The sequence below is a fragment of the Aptenodytes forsteri genome, unplaced genomic scaffold (assembly GCF_000699145.1).
Source record: "Aptenodytes forsteri isolate BGI_AS27 unplaced genomic scaffold, ASM69914v1 Scaffold687, whole genome shotgun sequence".
NCBI classification, from domain to species: Eukaryota; Metazoa; Chordata; class Aves; order Sphenisciformes; family Spheniscidae; genus Aptenodytes; species Aptenodytes forsteri.
The window spans coordinates 124,389-142,202 of record NW_008794708.1 but is presented as its reverse complement, the minus strand read 5'-3'; the positions used below and the strand labels follow the sequence as shown (position 1 = coordinate 142,202).

At 50.3% G+C, this 17,814-nt stretch overlaps 1 protein-coding gene across 1 annotated transcript in view; it reads left to right on the top strand.

Annotated features, from left to right (window-relative positions):
• Window positions 1-12,524, top strand: part of AKAP8L (A-kinase anchoring protein 8 like) — a 14,382-nt gene extending 1,858 nt beyond the window's left edge. Inside the window, exons 2-13 of the mRNA XM_009273674.1 lie at window positions 1,102-1,184; window positions 2,255-2,495; window positions 4,567-5,035; window positions 5,471-5,594; window positions 5,761-5,816; window positions 6,508-6,544; window positions 7,927-8,035; window positions 8,401-8,542; window positions 9,006-9,111; window positions 9,633-9,763; window positions 10,726-10,821; window positions 11,367-12,524. Coding sequence (XP_009271949.1) covers window positions 1,102-1,184; window positions 2,255-2,495; window positions 4,567-5,035; window positions 5,471-5,594; window positions 5,761-5,816; window positions 6,508-6,544; window positions 7,927-8,035; window positions 8,401-8,542; window positions 9,006-9,111; window positions 9,633-9,763; window positions 10,726-10,821; window positions 11,367-11,888 — 2,116 coding nt within the window. The 3' untranslated portion in view covers window positions 11,889-12,524. The remainder of the gene's footprint in view (window positions 1-1,101; window positions 1,185-2,254; window positions 2,496-4,566; window positions 5,036-5,470; window positions 5,595-5,760; window positions 5,817-6,507; window positions 6,545-7,926; window positions 8,036-8,400; window positions 8,543-9,005; window positions 9,112-9,632; window positions 9,764-10,725; window positions 10,822-11,366) is intronic.
• Window positions 12,525-17,814: the final 5,290 nt, after the last annotated feature.

Below are 17,814 nucleotides of genomic sequence, written 5' to 3'. Positions count from 1 at the left end.
GCTGCTCCCCGGGGAGCTTCCAGCACCGATGCGGGTGGCGGGGGAGAAAGGAGCGAGCCAGACTGTATTTCTGACAGAAAATTGATTTATTTTAAGCATAACCGTGATCAAGCTTAATTAGGTTCCATCTGATTTCTGTCTGGCGGTGGCGGCTGACAGGAATTCCTCATCCTCGCTCGGGTTACGGCCGTAATCCTCCTTCTCGCCTAATTTAGTGGCGATTTTGCCTTTCCTTCTTTCAATCTTGACGTCTTTTATTCCTTTGCCGGCTCCTGGAGCGGCAGCTCAGCTCACCTGTGGAGTACGGTGGGTGTAGGAAGCGATTTGCCGCTCTATTCGGTGTCGGCTGTTGTGGCTGGACGTGGCTCAGGCTGTAACTGGGGGGTGGGGGGGGAGAAAATTAATAAATTACCTTTCTTCTGCGAAGAGGAGTTTCTAATTAAGGGGGAAATCGCAACAAGAACCTGCAAGGTAACGTCGCTTTCCCATAGTGTGTGTGTGGATTGATACGAAGGCAAGCGGTGCGCATACGTACCCTGGCTAATGAGGCTGTAATTACTTTGAAAATTAACGTCGGGGTAACGGTTTCTCGACCGGGGAGCGCGGGACGTCGGTGTCTTGGCCGTGGCTCCTCTGGACCGCGTCCTGCCATCCCGGTATCTCTATCTTCAGCTGGTTTCCTGCAAGGGCAAAGTACAGCGATGCCGTCAAGATACGTTTCGCCTCAAAGGGCGTCTGAATGTCAGTCCCGGGAGGCTGCAGGTTGACGGACAATGGGATTAAAACTTCCCCGACGTGTCCCGGTCCCCCCTCCTTCGGTGTTAATCGGAGCGGGGTTTATTCCGTGCGAGATCCCTCTCGCTTTCCCGAACGCTTCGCCTCTGCTCCCAAAATACTCGGTCGTGGAAATCGTTACCGGGAGCTCAGCTTGAAATTAAAACCTGTTTTTTTGCATAAGATGAGCAAAGGACACACGGGAAGGTGTCATTGCTGGGGCGACGTTAAGGTCTGATTGCTTCGATACTTGGTGCAAGACTCGTGGATTATTCGGGGCGTCGCTCCGTTTTGACGCTGGGTAACGAGAATCTCTTCGGCTACGAGTGCCACGATAGCGATAAACTCGTCTCTAATTGCTTTTTGCTCTTTTCTAGGTTATGGAGACTGGAACTCTGGGACGAACAGAGGCAAGTACAATAAAAACTGGAGTAATGTTTTATTACCTTCCACTTCAGATCCGTTTCCCGAGCCTGAGGGAGATGTGCCGAGGTCGGTGACGAACAACCGCCGTCCCCGCCGCAGCACAGACCCTGTGTAGCCTCTTACTGTCCCGCCTGTGTGACGATTTTCTTCTTTGATTTTAAAAAGTCACGTTGAAGCCAACAGAAAACTTTGCTGTAACTGGTTGCACAGGAAAACTGTTCTAGGCAAAATATTTGGGGTTTGGGATTGTTTTCCCCCCAAAAAAACCCCCTTCTGCTACTTGGAAAACCCGCAGGCAATGATGTAAATCGAGGCTTGGGGAGACAGTGGAAATACAAACTCCCTCTCCGCGTGTGCCAGCAGCGAAATAAAAGGTCAGGGAGAAGAAAAAACTAAATTTTAATCCTCAGCAGGCTTTTAATTGGCTTTGTGTGTTATTCCTACGGTGGTTATTTTTCTGTTTATAACAGTTTTGGTTTCCTTAGCGAGAGGAGAAGCCTCTCTGTCGCTTTCTGATCTAAAATGTGTGGGAAACGCGAGGCTGAAAGTGGTTTTGCTTTCAGTGCTCGGCTGTACCGTCTCTGAAGAGGACAGGTACGGGCTATAGCGTCATCCCTTTGGATTGAAGGGCTTATAAAGCAGCTTATATAGGCCCCGGGGAAGGTATGTCCTAGCTGCATCCGTCTGGTTACCGACAGCTTTCGTATCAAACTAAAAACCAGCTTAAAATGGTTCTTTGGTATCTCTGCGTTAACCCAAAACAGGTTTTTATGGAGGCTTTGCCTTGGCCGTGTTTATTCCTCTCCGGAGCAGGTTAGATGGAGGAAGCTATAGGCTGTGGCTGTGTTTTATGGGACTTACACGAGCAAATTGTTCCCTTAAACCTTTGTGAGCTCAACGGTTCAAAGTTTATAGGTGACTTAAATAGAAATTTGAGCTTTTTTTTATTTTAACTCCCTGTGGCGACTGCTTGGGGCATCTTAATTCAAATGAAAATATTAGCGAAGCCGGGTGACTAGAAATAAACCCAGCTCTCTTATTTTTGTCGTTCCAGGTTACGAGGGATACAGTTATGGCTATGGATACGGCCAGGATAACTCGGGTAATTACGGATACGGCATGGCCACGTCGAACTCCTGGGAAATGGCCAATTCGGACGTTGACATGAACCCCGACGGTTCGGGCGGCGGCAACGCCGACGCCGTCATCGCGAAAATGAACCAGCGCTTGGACATGGTGTCGCACATGGACACGGACACGATGCAAGGAGGACACTACGGATCTGGCGGAGACAGGTGAGCGCAGGGCGTGAGGCGAGGAGACGCGGTAACGATCTGCTGCTCGTTAAGAGTTGTTGCTGCTCGGTTTGTTCCTTGCTGGTCTCGTTCTTGCCTTTTCCGGCGTCGTGACTCAAGTGAGTGTCCAGAGCTGGCTCAGCCGTCCTCCTCTCACCTGCTGTAACTGTAAAATAGGATTTTACACTAAGTTTTCATCCGTGTCTTGCAGAAAAAAAAAATCCAGATTTGGGACTTAAAGCGCAGCATTTCCAGCAGTGGCTAAAATTTAGGATTCTTCAGTAAAATAATTATTATAAGGAATCCTTTTTATTCCTCGTTCTCACAAGCTTATTTACTTGTAGAGCAGTGTTAAGGAAAACAAGGCGCTATTTCATACTTAATCTGCGTTTAAATGACTAATTTTGATTACTAGATTGACTTCTGCTGCTGGAGTGAGGTTTTTGTAGCCAGTGTCGCAGTAGATGCTCAGCTCCACGACGTAGTCAGCTCCTTGCTGATCTGTGTTAATGTTTCAGTACTAATAAACGGGATTCTTTCCCCAAAGATTTCTTATTTATTAACGTGCACTGTGGGGTTTGAGCCAGGATTTGGTATTTCTGCAGGGCGACTACTTGCTCCAGGTTTTTAATGCCTTAAATAAGTAAAAGTACGTTGGACAAGGTAAAATCCAGGAGTGAATATTAATAAATGTGATGTGACTGTTTTCTACTCCACTCCTACGCCTCCAAAACCGTAACTCTCCTACGAAATGACACGTCCGTACTACTATATCCAATGGATTTGTTTCGGTCGCTTGCTCGGTTTAGCCACGCTGGAAAGAGTTTGCCGAATAGTTCCCTGGATTCTTGTCCCTTCAAACATCGTTTTGGGCTTCTCCACTTTGATCTCGTGTGCCGGCAGCCGGCTGCTCACAGACACGCTCCTGCCTGCGGCGTGTTTCCACCGGTTCGGCGCCGCCGTACCCGTTGGGAATGGGGTAGGCTTTATCAAAAAGCTAAAAATTTCCTGCTCTGTGCAGGAAATAATGAGAAACGTGGTAAGAGGAAGATAAATCACTTGGAGAACGTTGGCTCCGTGCTACTACGGAGCAGAGGAGGAGCCGCTCACCCTCCAGCTGCTCCAGCTGAGCGTAACCGGACACTGGCAGCTCCTCCATCGGTGCCCAACCTGATTTTGTAGCTCCACTGTCTCTCCTTGTATCAGCGGGGTGACTTTCTTCTTACCTTGGAGCCACGATAACATCTCTTTCGGCTCGTTAAGTTCAGCGTCATGATCTTTTCTTGAGCAGCAGGTTTCCTCCTCGCCTGCCTTGTCAGTCAAAGCACTGCCGGCAAGCACGCGAAGCCTTAAATTCCAGTACGAAGCGTGTGCCGCAGTTTTAGTATTGCAGAATATAAAAATCCTCCGCAGCCTCATTTCTAAGAGGGGAAAAAAAAATCGATTTGGGGCATATGTTGGCTTTGCAGTTGGGAAAACAGTTTGTTAATGGCTGGATTGCATATGGGGAGTGAGGAAGGATGGGTCTGGAATAGGTCTTTGGTTGGGCCAAGGTGCTCCTTGAGTAGCTGAGGAGTAAATCTCGCTGCTCCTGGAAGTGTTTCTGGATAAGGTGGAACTTGCTGTGAGGACGAGCAGCTCGTGGTTTGCTTCGGCTGCTCCTAAAGCTCGTTTTGAAGCAGATGTTTGGGAGCGGGGAATGACCCCTGACACCAGCCTCAGCTGGTGAAGGAACCTTTGCTCAATGTGGGGGGTTTTTTTTATTCTTTTAAAAGAATAAAATTTTGGTAATTCTGAAAGAAATGGATGGTTCGAGGGGCTCCCTGGCATCAGGGTTTTCCCGTGTCTAAAGGTCTCTGGTTCCTCCACCACTGGCACTGAAACCTTGAAGCTCTGTCACCAGCTCTTGCTGGTCCATGTCCTGTCCCACCACGCAGTGAAATATGTCCCATGTTGAGTGAAACGTCTGGCGATTGAAAAAAATAAACGTAAAAATCTCTTTCGAAGGGTTTTGTCTGCTTAACCTCTGCTGCCGTTTCTCAGTGGTGTCTCGCCGACGCGTCTCTTGCAGGTACGACTCGTACGAATCCTACGACTCGAGGTCTTCGATGAACGACCGTGACATGTACCGGTCCGGCTACGATTACAACGAGTCCGAACACGACAACGATAACGCCTACGAAGGTCACTACGACAACTTCTACGGGAACCGCCGGGATCAATACCAGAACAGAGCACGGGATAACTTTGGTCAACGGGGTCAGAATTGGGGTAGAGACGGACGCAATAACAGACCCATGGCGTCTTCCTATCCTGGGCGCATGGGCGGACAGTGGAACGAGCCTCCGCAATCGATGGGATCACGGGGTCTCGGTCCCCACGGCTCCTCCAGGCTTCCTTCCCTCTTCTCCCACAACATTATCCCAGAACTCAGCATGTTCCAGGGAATGCGAGGTTTCTCGGGAAATATGCGTTACGGAGGAGGAATGATGAAACAACGAATGAGGAGAAACTGGAAAATGTGGGACTCGGATTTTAAAGTAAGTACTTGTGCAATATCCTCCCACCTGCTCGGCTCGGATAGAGACTTATTTCCCAACAGACCCACGCGTCCTGCAGGGAAGGGCTCCAAAATGCTCTCTGGGAAGGGATAATATATAGTTCTGTGTGTTACTGGCTTTGTAGCCTGTTTTCTCCTAAGCAGACAGAGAAGGCTGCGCTCAGTTGCACAGCAGCATTGATACATGGGATGTTTTAATCCTAAAAGCTTTGTTTTCTGAAGGTAGGAGAATATTGCAGTCTTTCACAGCGTAATTGCCTATCGCACGGGATAGAGGTGTGGTGGATTAAGTCCTGCCCTGATCAACTCTGCCTGTCAGAAACTTAACTCGCTAAAAATGAGTGAAACAAGACATTGCTGGCTGCAGAGGGCACCCGCTCGTATCGCTGGGATTAACCTTTCTCTTCTCTCGCAGCCCCAGAAAAAGAAAATCAAGAAAGATCCCACCGCGAAGAAGCGGAAGCAAACGAACAGCTCCGATGAACCCGACAGCAAGGCGGCAAAGACGGATGGCTCCGACAACTCCGACTCCGACAACGGTGAGAGCGGAGCGGCTTCGCGGCGCGCTTGGGAGTGGTATAAACCTGCCGCTCCCTTTATTTCCGGCAGAGCCATCGTGCTTTGCCACGTGTTTAACGCGGTGGCAAATCTGTTGGTGATGGTCTGGGTTACTTCTCTTTATGCTGACTGTGTTGTTTCTTTCAGAGGAGGGAACGGAAGGAGAATCAGGAGAAAAAGACGAGAAAGAGGGCTCCAGAGGTGTAAGTAACTCTTGAAAACTACTTTACTGTGATTAAAAGCTGTGGTTCTAGTTGGAGGTGCAGGAGCCGGTGAGGGCAGATCCCCGGACTCCCGCGTTATTCCCAAACCGAGTCAGGGGGCAGAGGCTCAGACAAGCAGGGGGGAGAGGATGGAAATAAAATGCTCCGTCCCGGGAAGCGTGGTTGTTACAGGGGTTTCCCAGTTGCACCCACTGGCCGCAATGTCACTGCGAGACGCTTTACGGTGGCGAAATGCAGTAAAAATACCCATGCGCAAAGAGCTTTAACTAAGGAAAACCCCAAAATCAATTGCCTGCGACGCAGAGAATCCCGAAGCGTGGGATTACGTTGCCTCGCTCTAGGTGGGGACTGAAGGCACCCCTCCACCGGCGCCCTTCAGCTTGGTGGGGGGAGATCTCTCGGATGGAAGACCTGCAGGTGTTGTAGAAGCACCTCCTGCCGAGCGAGCGGGCGCCGCGCCGGATTTCCCTGCGCTAAGGGAGCGTGGAGCGGCCGGATCCGGTGGAGACGTCGCTCCTCCGTGCGGTGCTTTGAGTGCCTGGGGAGGGTTTGAGAGGAATTAACCTGGAAGAGAGGAATTGAGAGGAAGGGTGCTGGTGGAGATGTCACGCCAGCCTCCAGGCGTTCGCTTTCTCTAGATGGTTTTAACTTCCCGACGTTGCATTTTTAGGAGGGGGAAGACGAAGAAGGAAAAGATTTGGAGAAAGGTGAGTTGGTGTGTGCGACAGCTCGTTTGCGCTCCGCGCGGAGCATAACCCCCCTCCAGTCAAGGGCTCCGACATGGCCAGGAGATTTCCAATTAAATCTGATGAGTTTATTCAGGCTCCTTCGGTTCTTAGAGTCCGTTCGCTCCGTTTGCCTTGTGGCTTCGTTGTCCCTTCTGGTTCGTTGCGTCTTGGTGACCTGAGCTAAACCTCTGCACCTTCTCGATGAAGGGCGATTTGGCTTCCGCGCCTGTCCCCGAGTCCCCTGGGGACGCCGGTCCGGTGCTGTGATAGATATCAGAGGCGGGGTCCTACGAGCGAGAGCGGTCGAGGCTCTTGCGTGCGAGGCTCCGGTGGAATTGCATCGCCGTAGCCGGCGGAGAGAAACGGGGGAGCCCTTCCCAGGGCCACGATTCACTTGTTCTTCAGGATGAGACCTGTCAGATCTCCGCTGACGGGGGGACAGGGGACTAGCTCAGCTGTAATGTCTGCATTTAGTCAGATGAATCCCATCCTTTGTGTCTGCTCAGGGATAAGGAAATGCTGTAAAAGCCCTGCTAGGGAGGAGCTGGATCCCTTGGTCAAGGTAGGTTGGTGAAGCTGCTAGCCTGGGCCTTAGGGAACCAGATTTAATTTCCCGCTGTGCCGTAGACTTGACTTTGGGTAAGTTGTTGGGGCTGTGAAACGGGATAGAGCTTCCCGGCTTGGAGAGACGGGACCGGTCGGAGAAGCACCGCGATAACCGAAGGGAGCTTAGAGAAGGAGGAGGGCTGGAAAGAAACCTGTTGAAAACATTCATGGAGGGGGGGTGTGGTCCTTGCTGCCCGTCCCACCGGTGGGCAGCATAAATTTGATCCCGGGACGTGCCCGCCCGTATGCCAGGGCGGGCAGAGAGAGAAGCAGCTTTTCCGTCCCAAAAATAAGTGATGTAAATTTTGGTTCCCCTTACCCAAGCTTTATCGCATTGCCAGTGGTTGCTTTGAGGCTGAGCAAATCCGAGCGGGTGGTACTTCAAATAATTGAACTAATTAATACTTAAACCCGTGTAAAACCAGTCGTAGTAAATAGTAATGGAAATAAAGAGCTGGGAAACCGCATTAGAGTCCGTCTGCCGTGGTTCTCCCCTCTGCCCCCCCCACCCACCAAGCCTGTCCCAGTGCAAGGTTGTTTTTTTTGGAAAAAAGCTAATTTGGGGTGGACGGCGCTGTCGTCTAAAGCAGAGGTTTATCTGTAGTTGGCTGGTGGGAGCAGCTTCTTGACTCTACGGCGCCTCTCGGTTGTGCGGGTTGGTCGGGCTGACGACTAAACTTGTCGAGGGAAATTCTCTTTAATCAGGTGGTGTCCTCAAGTAGTGCCCTGAAATACAACCTGCTTTAAACACTTAGGTGCTTTAACAATTCAAGAAGAGATCAGTCAAATCAAACGCAAATTGCAGGCGGGCAAGAAAACTCAAGAGAGGCAAAAGAAGAGGCATCGGGATCGCATGGTAGAAAGGTAATGTCTCCTGTTTTGTTTTCTTTCTTTTTTTTTTAGCGATGTTGCTTGCTTCTCTGGGACTGTAGCACTCGCAGCCGGGGTCCGTCCTGTTGTTCCCAGTTGTCGTAGTGTTTTGTCTGTTCCTTGTAGAAGCTGCTTTGCTCTCCTGCCGGTCTTCTTGCCGTCCATGCTTAAAAGATAAATAGAAATGGGAAAACCTTCCAGGAAACAATCCCGTAAATGCTCAAAGGGTTGGAGACTTCCCATAAGTTTATCTGCCACCCCTTAAATAGAGCAAGGGAGCGGATCCGGTGAGAAAGCGGTACCCAGTAGAGCCGGAATGGATTGGTTTGAATATCACCTCCCTCCGATTCTCTCAACAGGATCCAGTTTGTTTGTTCGTTATGCAAATATCGGACCTTCTACGATGACGAGATGAACAGTCACCTCGAGAGTAAATTCCACAAGGAACACTTCAAGTTTGTTGGAACCAAGCTGCCTCAACAAACAGCTGACTTTCTCCAGGTGAGCCTCTGGCTATGTCTGTGTCCCCTAGGTTTAAGAATTTGGGGTTCTATTATTATTATTATTATTATTATTATTATTATTATTATTATTTATTTTCGGAGATGCCGTAAAGCTCCCAAACTGCCCCTCTAAGTAACTGCGTCAGAAACTGCTAGAGACAGTGGAGTAAAGTTGGGCTAAAGTATCCGAGGTGCTACTCCAGCTCTTCCTCGACTGCCCTCTTCTTTTGAACAGGTCGCTTAACCTCTAGTCTTACTGGCCGCACTGGTAGGAAACAAAATACTTGCCCACCACAGATTTCGGTGGCCGGAGTGGGTGACTTAAGCGCTGAAAGGCGGTGCTGCCCGCAGGACAATGCGTGGTGGGATTTGTAGGACCTTTAGGATGAGCACGCTAGAGAGATGCACCTCAAAGTTGGGGGGGGGGGGGAAAGATTAATACCGAATATTCTGCCGTACAGGAATACGTTGCTAATAAAACTAGGAAAACTGAAGAGCGTCGTAAAGCAATTGAAGACATTAACGCGGTTATCCAGCAGATTTATAGGGACCAAGATCTTACGCAAGGTAAGATTTACTACCCGTGCGCGTGCAAGAGTTCCTTTCTCGTGTGTATTGGCTGCCCCGTCAACTCTTTAAATAGTAAAATAGTAAAAAATAGTAAAAAAAGGGAGGCGGGGAACCTGCTGGTGTTGCCGAAGAGTAAAACCTACTGTACGTTCAAGTGCACCGTCAGCCACTTCAGGTTATTACCCGGCTTTGTGGACGCTAGCTAAATGATTAGCTGGCTGAAGAGATTATTATTATTTTTTTTTTGCAAACACGTAGTGCTGACGCAGCTTGCAGCTTGCGTTGCTTGACGTTGCGGCGTGCAGCCAGGTTTGTATCCGGGCCACCGGTATTCTGTCAACCTGGCCGTGTCTAACGCATGCGCCGCTTGGCTCCTCTCCTGCTCCCCGGGAAGACTCTTTTGATGCCGGTGGAAGCGTTAAAAATGAGTTTATAATGGAGGCTGGAGTAAAATCCGTAGCACAGCACAGATCCCCGGATTATTTTCTGGTTAATATTGTTCTTACCTTCCTTTTCAGATGTTGGCATGGAGCATTTTATTAAAAAGGTGGAGGCGGCTCACTGTGCTGCCTGTGACCTCTTCATCCCAATGCAGTACGGCATCATCCAGAAACACTTGAAGTCGCTCGACCACAACCACAACCGCCGGGTGAGTGGGCAGCCTGGCACCTCGGGGGTCTTGCAGGCTTCAGCCGCGATAGGAGGAGCGCGAGTTTGGATGGTTTGAGTTCAGGTGGTTCCTGAAACCAGGGTGAACATTCCTCTGTCCTCTTCAGTGCTGCCTTCCACGGTCTGCAGTTAGTTTTGATGTTCTTGTGTCCCCAGAAATTTTTCTCCACTGTCTGCAGTTAGTTTTGATGTTCTTGTGTCCCCAGAAATTTTTCTCCACTGTCTGCAGTTAGTTTTGACTGTTCTTGTGTCCCCAGAAACCTTCCCCTTTGCAAAAGCTGGCGAGCAAGGCGCTCGCGGGATTAAAGCACCTTCAGCAAAGCTTCGTGCCACTCTGAAAACGAGATCTCGTGTCTCTTGCCCCGTTTCTTGCAAAACAAACGGCTTTCTGGCTTCCCCACTTCAACGTACATACAGGATGATTTCGTTACAAGCTTTACTGTGCCCACAAGCAGTGATCCGAGGTGATGGCTGTCAGACGACAGCTCTTTCTAGGTATAAAAATACGTATATCGGCACACGACTAAATCTTGACGCGTTACTGTGGCGCTGTCGAGCAGGCTGCGTTACCGTCTGCAGCGCTCAGCTGTTCAGCCGTCCTTCGCTCCCCACGCTTCAGCAGAACCGGAACGCGCCGACTTTCAGCTTCAGTCCCCAGAGACTGAAAGCTGAAACGATCCCGCTGACGGAAGTGGGTGAAACAACCCGCGCAGCTTTTCCTTGGCTGCCCGATACTCGCCTTTCCGAAGCGCGGAATTGAGGAACGTGCAGAAAATCGCGGATTTCTTAAATATTGCTGTGTTGTCACCTACCCAAATACCGAAGCGTGCTCTGTAGCCTGTCGTCCGCTGCTGAGCTGTGACTAATTACTGGCCTCGTAAGTTAATTCAGGACAAAAATCTAAGTGTGTGGTTGTTTTTTCTTTTTGGTCCTCCCGGACAGGCTATGATGGAGCAGTCCAAGAAATCGTCGCTAGTAGTTGCGAGGAGCATTCTCAACAACAAACTAATCAGTAAGAAACTGGAGCGGTACCTGAAGGTAGGTATTTTTATATATATATATAAAAATATATATTTATATATATATAAACATATAATAATCTCCAAACCGGAGCGGCTTGGTATGGGGTCAAGCTTGTAGCAACACTTTCATGCTGTAGGAATTTTGCGGTAGCTGCCGTTGAGGGTGCTTATTAGCTGAATTTTGAGGCGATTTGGGGAGATTTTTGACCATATATTGGATTCCTGGTTGCTGGTCATCGAGTCTCTACAGTGCAGATGACTTCATCTGTCATCTCCTGCCCCACACGTTACACCGAACCCTGAGCGAGAACGGGATGAGCCAGGCCTCCAGCTTCAATTTGGCGGGAGAGCTGCCCGTTGCTGTGCTGTCGCCGCCAATGTTAGCGTTGATTTGAATTCTCGAGGTGGCGTCTGCTTTCAGGAGCTGCTCACTTGGCTGCTTTTGGTGCAGCCGTAATGCTGAACTTCTTGGGAGGGTTTGCTGGCGTGTAGGCGGTGTGAACGCCTCGAAGCGGCTGGAGATAAACTCGCAGCAGACGAACGTTTGTCTTCTCTTTTCAGGGTGAGAATCCTTTCACGGATGATCCAGAAGAAAAAGAGGAGCATGAGGAAGGGGAAGGGGGAGCCAGTGGAAACGTAGAGGAAGGAACAGCAGAAGGAGCAGATGAAAACAAGGATGAGGAGGAAAATGCGGAAGAAGAAAATCCAGAGGAGGAAAATGCAGAAGAAGAAAATCCAGAGGAAGAAAATCCGGAAGAGGAAAATCCAGAAGAAGAAGAAGAAGAAGAAAACCCAGAGGAGGAAAATCTAGATGAGGAAAACAAGGATCCCGAAGAGAACCCAGAAGGAGCTGAAAATGAGGGGGAGCGAGAAGAAACAGGGACAGAGCCAGAAATCGAGGCACAACCACAAACAGAGGCGGAGCCGGATGCAGAAAACGCGGAGGAGCAGACTTCCCCGCCTGCAGAGGAATCTCTCCCTGAGGAAGAAGAGCAACAGCCAGCAGAAGGTGTGGAGGTGGAAGATGAGGAGGAAGAAAGTGAGGAAGCTGCTGCAGCACAAGAGGACGAGGACGCGGAGTAAACTCTGGAGGGGGAAACGGCTGTGTAAAAGACCTGACGTATTTTGGGTTGGTTGGTTTGTTTTTTTTTTTTTCTTTTAAGGAACATAACTGTATCTGTGAATTTCATAGCACATGTTTTGAGTTCTCATTCTACTAAACTCACTTAGGCAGTGGAAGCCTTTACCTGTAAAGTGATTTTTTTTTTGGAAAATAGAGGAATTTTTTTTTTTTTTTACCAAATCTTCATTTTAGTAGCTAGGTTTTGTGCGGTCTCTGTTTTTTAGATAGCTTTGTACTAGGAGAATTTCCTTTTGAGCATGTGTGCAAACCAGTGCTACTTCACGATCTGGCGAACGAAACCTCTTCTCTTCCCCTTGAATTGAAACTTTTCTATATTTAACAAAGATGTGGTTTGTCCCCTTAGCCTGTCTGTCTGGAAACATCAGAAATTCTATTCCGGGGTTTTAATTTCTGCGGTGTACGCCGTTTGAGGTTCTGCATAACTTCCATGTGACTGTAATATTCTCCCTGATGTTTTATTCTTCCTTTTAACGCGGAGCGAAACTTAAGTGGTGTCAACATTGTATTGTTTGTAAAATGCTTTCATTTGAAAGGTGAATGTTTTGGTGGGTGGAGATAAAAGGACTATCCTGAGATTACCTGTGACTCTGCCTTAATTTCTGGTGCCCCGGTAAAGCTTGTGAGAGGTTGGAGGCTTAGAACCGGGCTACAAATCCTGCGTCTCCGTGCTCTGGTTCGTTATTTGCGTTCAGCTCGGCTTCCCTCTTCAACACTGCAGATGGAGCTGACTTACTCGCCCGTGGCAGCAGTAACCACTTAGCTGAAGCTGTCATCGGTTAATCATCAACTGGAGTACGGATCCTCCTCCCTGAAATGAGGGAGAAATAAGGAAATCGGTTTCCATGGCACCGCAGAGGTTATTCCTGCTACGGAGAGGGGCGGCTGGGAGCTTTCCTGCCGGATGGGTTGATGGATAAGGACGCGCTTTGCCTTGAATCGCAGGTTGTGACGCCACGTCCGGTCTTAAAAACCTCCAACTTGGTGTAAATTTTCTGTGCAAGAGAAGTTTCCCCCAGCGACGAGCAGAAAGGGAGATTTAAGCATTAACATGAAGACAGTGCTGAGACTGTTCCCGACCTCAGACCCTTTCCTCCAGCGTGGGTTCCCGGTGGCAGCGACTGCCGGGTGCTTCAGCTGCGCCCGTGAAGTCCTCTGCGAGCTAACGGGATTGAGAGATGGATGAGCTGAGCTCCGCGAGAGGGAACACTTCACCTGCTCCATGCCAGGGAGATTTATTACCCATGAAAACACCGAGCTCGGGCCCTGAACTGTTTACCCTGGCATCGCCCACTCGCCTTCCCGAGCGGTGAACCGCTCTCCTGCAGATGGACATCTCAAACTAGTCCTGGAAGATTCTTTTCCAAACATAATTAATACCCCGAGTCACTAAATACCTCATCGGGGCTGTAACGAATTTGGCTTGTTCCCTCTTGTGCAGGTATGGCTCGATCCGGAGGTCGACCCTGCGAGCCGTTGGGTGTCGAGGGAGTCGGCCGCCGCTCGCTCCCACCTTTTCCATGGGTTTAATCGGACATCTACCAGTTTTGGGGTGTTTTAGCCTATCGAGCCTGATCCCCAGATCTCGCTTTGATGTGTGTCGACGCCGCTCTGAGCTCCGTTACCGCCGAGCGCCGTTAGCGCGCTGCGGGAACGAACCGGGTGCCTTGGAGGATGCTGGTGGCACTTTAGGGTGGTGGGGGGGGCGATTTTGAAGGCTGTAAAAGACGAGACGGGGTGCAGGGTCAGAAAGCCGCCTCGGAAGCGTAATCTTCACACATTTTTGCTCTGAAGGCAGATGGGCATTCGGCTGGCCACCGTCATCTGTTCAAATTTAGCCTGTGCCAAGGAAAGAGTCTCAATTCTGTTGCCGCCTTTTACAGCCGCTTGTTTGTTTTTTTTTTTTCCCTCCGTGCTCAGCAGAGCTTTGTGGCGATTTCCAGGTTTCCTCCTGCTTTGCTCCGTAGAAACCCTCTGATCTAGATTTAATCCTGATGGAAACAACTGGGCTTGGCTTTGTTGAAGTGTTAAGACCTGCGCTCTGCTTGCGTTTTACTGCGTTCGAGGATGGATGTTTTAATCAGGGTGGATTTTCAGAAAGCACGATGGGGAAATACCTTTGGTTTAAGGTTTACGTAAGAAAATTGAGATTCTTTAATCGGGGTAGGCTGCCTGTAACTTTAAATATCGGGTCCTGGAAGTGGCGAGATCTCTGTGAGCCAGCAGTTCTTTTTAAAAACAGACAAAACCCACCTTTATTTGTAATATAGTGAGTTACACCTTCCTTACGCTTTCCCCTTTCTGCCTTATTTCCTTATTTTCCCCTTTCTGTTGTCCGTGTTTCTCTACTACACCGTGATACTGGCTTAAAAAAGGAGTTTGAAGAAAAGGGACCATCGAGGGGTGCAGGTTGCGTGTTAAATATGCTGCTTCCCAGCTGGTGGTTTTTCGGGAGGAGGCTCTTCACCTCCTGGACGGCGGCTCCTCCCGTCCACTTTCGCTCGCTCCGGAAGCGTTGGCGTCAATCAAAAAACATCTGCAGAACTTCCAGCAGGAAACAGCGAGTGGAGTTTGGGCTGCTTGCCGCACCGGTTATCTTCTGTCTGATTTTTTCCCCCCCACCACCCTGATTATTAACAAGGGGAGGGAAAATCTGCTGTTGGGGTGAAAGAACAATCTGTAATTAATTCCCTTCTTGTGTAATTGGGGCACAGGCGGAGTGAGGTGACCTCGGTGTTCCTGAAGTTCGGGTGGGAAGGAACACCTTGCCTCCTCTTAGCAGGACCCAGCTTCCCCTTCCAGAGGCGATTTTAATCGACCTGAAAAGCGGTTGAAGAGATAAACGGGCACGTTGCGGGTTTTGGACACTCCCCCGCGCCGTTCTGCCGAGCTTTCTACCTTCTGGTGACGGATTAACTTTACAACAGCCCTTCCCTTGGACTCTGAGCTTTGCGTTCCCTTTCAAACAAAGGTCTGGCCGAGGAGCGAGACCTTCTCGCGAGGCAGCTGGCGCGTGCGAGGAGGTGCTGAGGCCAGATCGCCATCCGTGCTGCCGTGTTGATGAGGTCGGGGCTCACCCAGCTTCTCGGGAGCGTTTTTGGGGCTCGATGGCTGCAACGTGACTGGGTCCTTATACGCTAAATATCGCCGTGGGTTTGTGTTCCGTGTCAAAATCCTCGAATTAAGTGCAGATATAGGTATGCTGCGTCGGAAATGCTTAGCGCTCGTATACGTAGCGTTAAGGTTTTCATGGCTCTGTGCTCCTCTGGCGTGCAGGCAGTAACCTCCAAATGTCTGACGACAATTAATTAGTCACGCTAACTAAAACCCCCTCGGACGGCTCGAAGCCGAGCAGGATGGACCTCGGTCTGCCCGTGATCCATAGGAACATCCAAGCACCTCGTCCCCGGAGGTGCTGCGCACTCGGAGCACGTGAGCAGAGAAGAGGAGAGGCGAGGAAATCAGCCGGGAAGGGCTCAGAGAAGCCGGCGGGTGCTAAAATCCTGTAGAAACGCCAACTTTCCTGTAAATGTCTTCCCTGAAGGAACTATCTCTTAAGAGAACTGCTGACGAGTAAGCGATCGCGTAGAGTTCACTGCGGCTCCTCCCGCGTGCCGGTTGCTGTGAGGGACAGGCTTTAGGATACAGGCGCTATACGTCAGGCTGTCGCTCGATTTACGCCCGTCGTGATGGTTTTCGGATGCCACCGCTTCTCCCCAAGGAAAGGCGAGCTGAATTGTTGCTTCGGCTTGCTTCCCTCCACGCTCCACGCGTGTGCTGGTTGTATCCCGCGTTGATTTGTTGGACAACACACAATTAAGCGCCTCGATTCAAATTTATGCAGCTCGGCATAAATAAGGGTGTTTTTATTTTCCCCCCGGAGCATCCTTATGTCCGCTCCAGCTACTGCGCTACCCTCGGCAGTGGCCCTGGCTCTGGGGGTGGTAGCAGATTTAACTTGTATTTTCTGATTGTTCAGCCAAGATCTCAGTTTCTGCTAACGCTCTGGGGTATTTTATCATGTTAGGTAATAATTATAATAATTATAACCACGTGCACCGCTCTAACTCCTGCCTGATCACCCCTGTGCCCAGCGCAGCCCGCTTCTCTCCTTCTCTAGAGTGGTATTTTTCGCAGCACCCAAACGAGAAGGATCTGGGGAGGAGATTTGCGGGAAGAATCCAGGGAAAGAAACTGCAGGAGGTTTTGAGGCGAGTGTTGGGGTGTTTCGGAGCAGGCAGCCCCGTCTCCTGGCAGGATTTCCTGCGGACGTGCCTGGCCTCGTAGCTCTGCTTCCTTCCGAGGTCTCCGAGGCCGTGGGGAGCATCTCCCAGCGAGGAGTCCCGAGGCGCTCGAGCTCGCTGGGCTATCTATCGGTCATCAGCAAATGGCGGATAGTAGAACTCGTTTCTGCGGCGTTACATATAGAAACGTACTGATAATGCAGCAGGGCGGCACCCCTTTAACTCCTTACTCCGACTGTGAAGTTGCCGACAGCTTCGTGGTCATTTATTTTAATTGTTTTAGATGAGAATCCCACGAACAAGACTTTAAAGGGTATTAAATCGAGGACTTCTTTCAAGGATGTATCACCCAGAGCATCGTTTCACAGTCTGAATGTTTCCGGGCTAGAAATCCCTATGTCATCCCTAAGTATTTCCCGAAGGTACGGAAATAACTGTAGGATTCCGTGAGTCTCCAATCAACGTGCTGAAGTGGCCACAGGTCTCAAATCCTCTCCCGTTTCCTTCTAGAATCGGGAAATCAATTTATCTCTGCTCTAATACCTGGCCGCTGGGATAACTTCCAGATTTAGCGGGCGACGATTTCCTTTAGGTGCCACCCATCCATCTTCCGCATCCCGCAGACGATCCGACAGAAGCAGCTCGGGCGTTTGTTCAGCCCTTCTCTCTAAAATCGCTGGGCTTCTCTTTGTCGGACTCTTTTTCCCAATTCTGTTAAAACACGTTATCGGCCTCTGCTTGTGCCCTCCTGGCATCCGAGAGGGCTGGAATAACCCTCTCCGCTCTTGGGAGCTGTTATTTCCCCCGCCTCAGACTGTCTCGCAACGCTTCCGCTCCTGCTCTGTCCCCTCCGGCGCCTTTTCTAGGCGTTGCGGCCGCCAGCTGGGAGCATCAAATGGAATCACGCGGCAGCGGCGGCGCGAACGAGAGGAGGTTGTTCCTCGCATGCCTCAAAACCGTGGAATTTCTTGGGTTTAAGTGGATTAAAGGGGGAAAATAAATAAATAAAATCCCTCGAGGAGCAAGACGCGTGGCTGAGCCTGGAACGGGGAGATTTTTTTTGGGGGGGGGGGCGGCATCACGCCCTCGCCCCGGTTTTACCCTCCGAAGGGGGGACGTTGCCCTGGTGGTCGAACGCTCCCACCGCTCCCCTCCTCCGCCACGAGCCGTTGCTGTTCCAGGAGTTTTCCTGGAATAGAAGATTTTTCTCCTCGTTCCGCGTCTTTTCTCTTTCAAGCTCCGCCGATCGAAGCTTGCTGGAGCTCGAGGATTGCTCTCTTCCGTGCAGTAAGTAGGTTGAGTTCGTACCAGGCAGAGCCGAGACCCCACAATCGTCCGTCCTTTACGTCGTTTATAACGATTTCTTTTGTAATTTGAAATAAAAGCGCGTCCGCTTCGGTTCAGGTAATAAAGGAAGGAATTGGGTCTGGAGAAGGTTGCGGCCCGTGAAATGCCGGGCTTGAGGAAGACCACGGATGCTTTCGGGGTACAGCCTGCCTCTCCTCGCCCACTCCCCACCGCCGCCCGTCGACTTTTAAGCTGCTTTAATCTGTTTTTGGGCAAAACCCGAGGCGGGGGGGAAAGAGCGGCTGTCTCGTTGGGCCCAAAGCCCTTGTCAACGCGG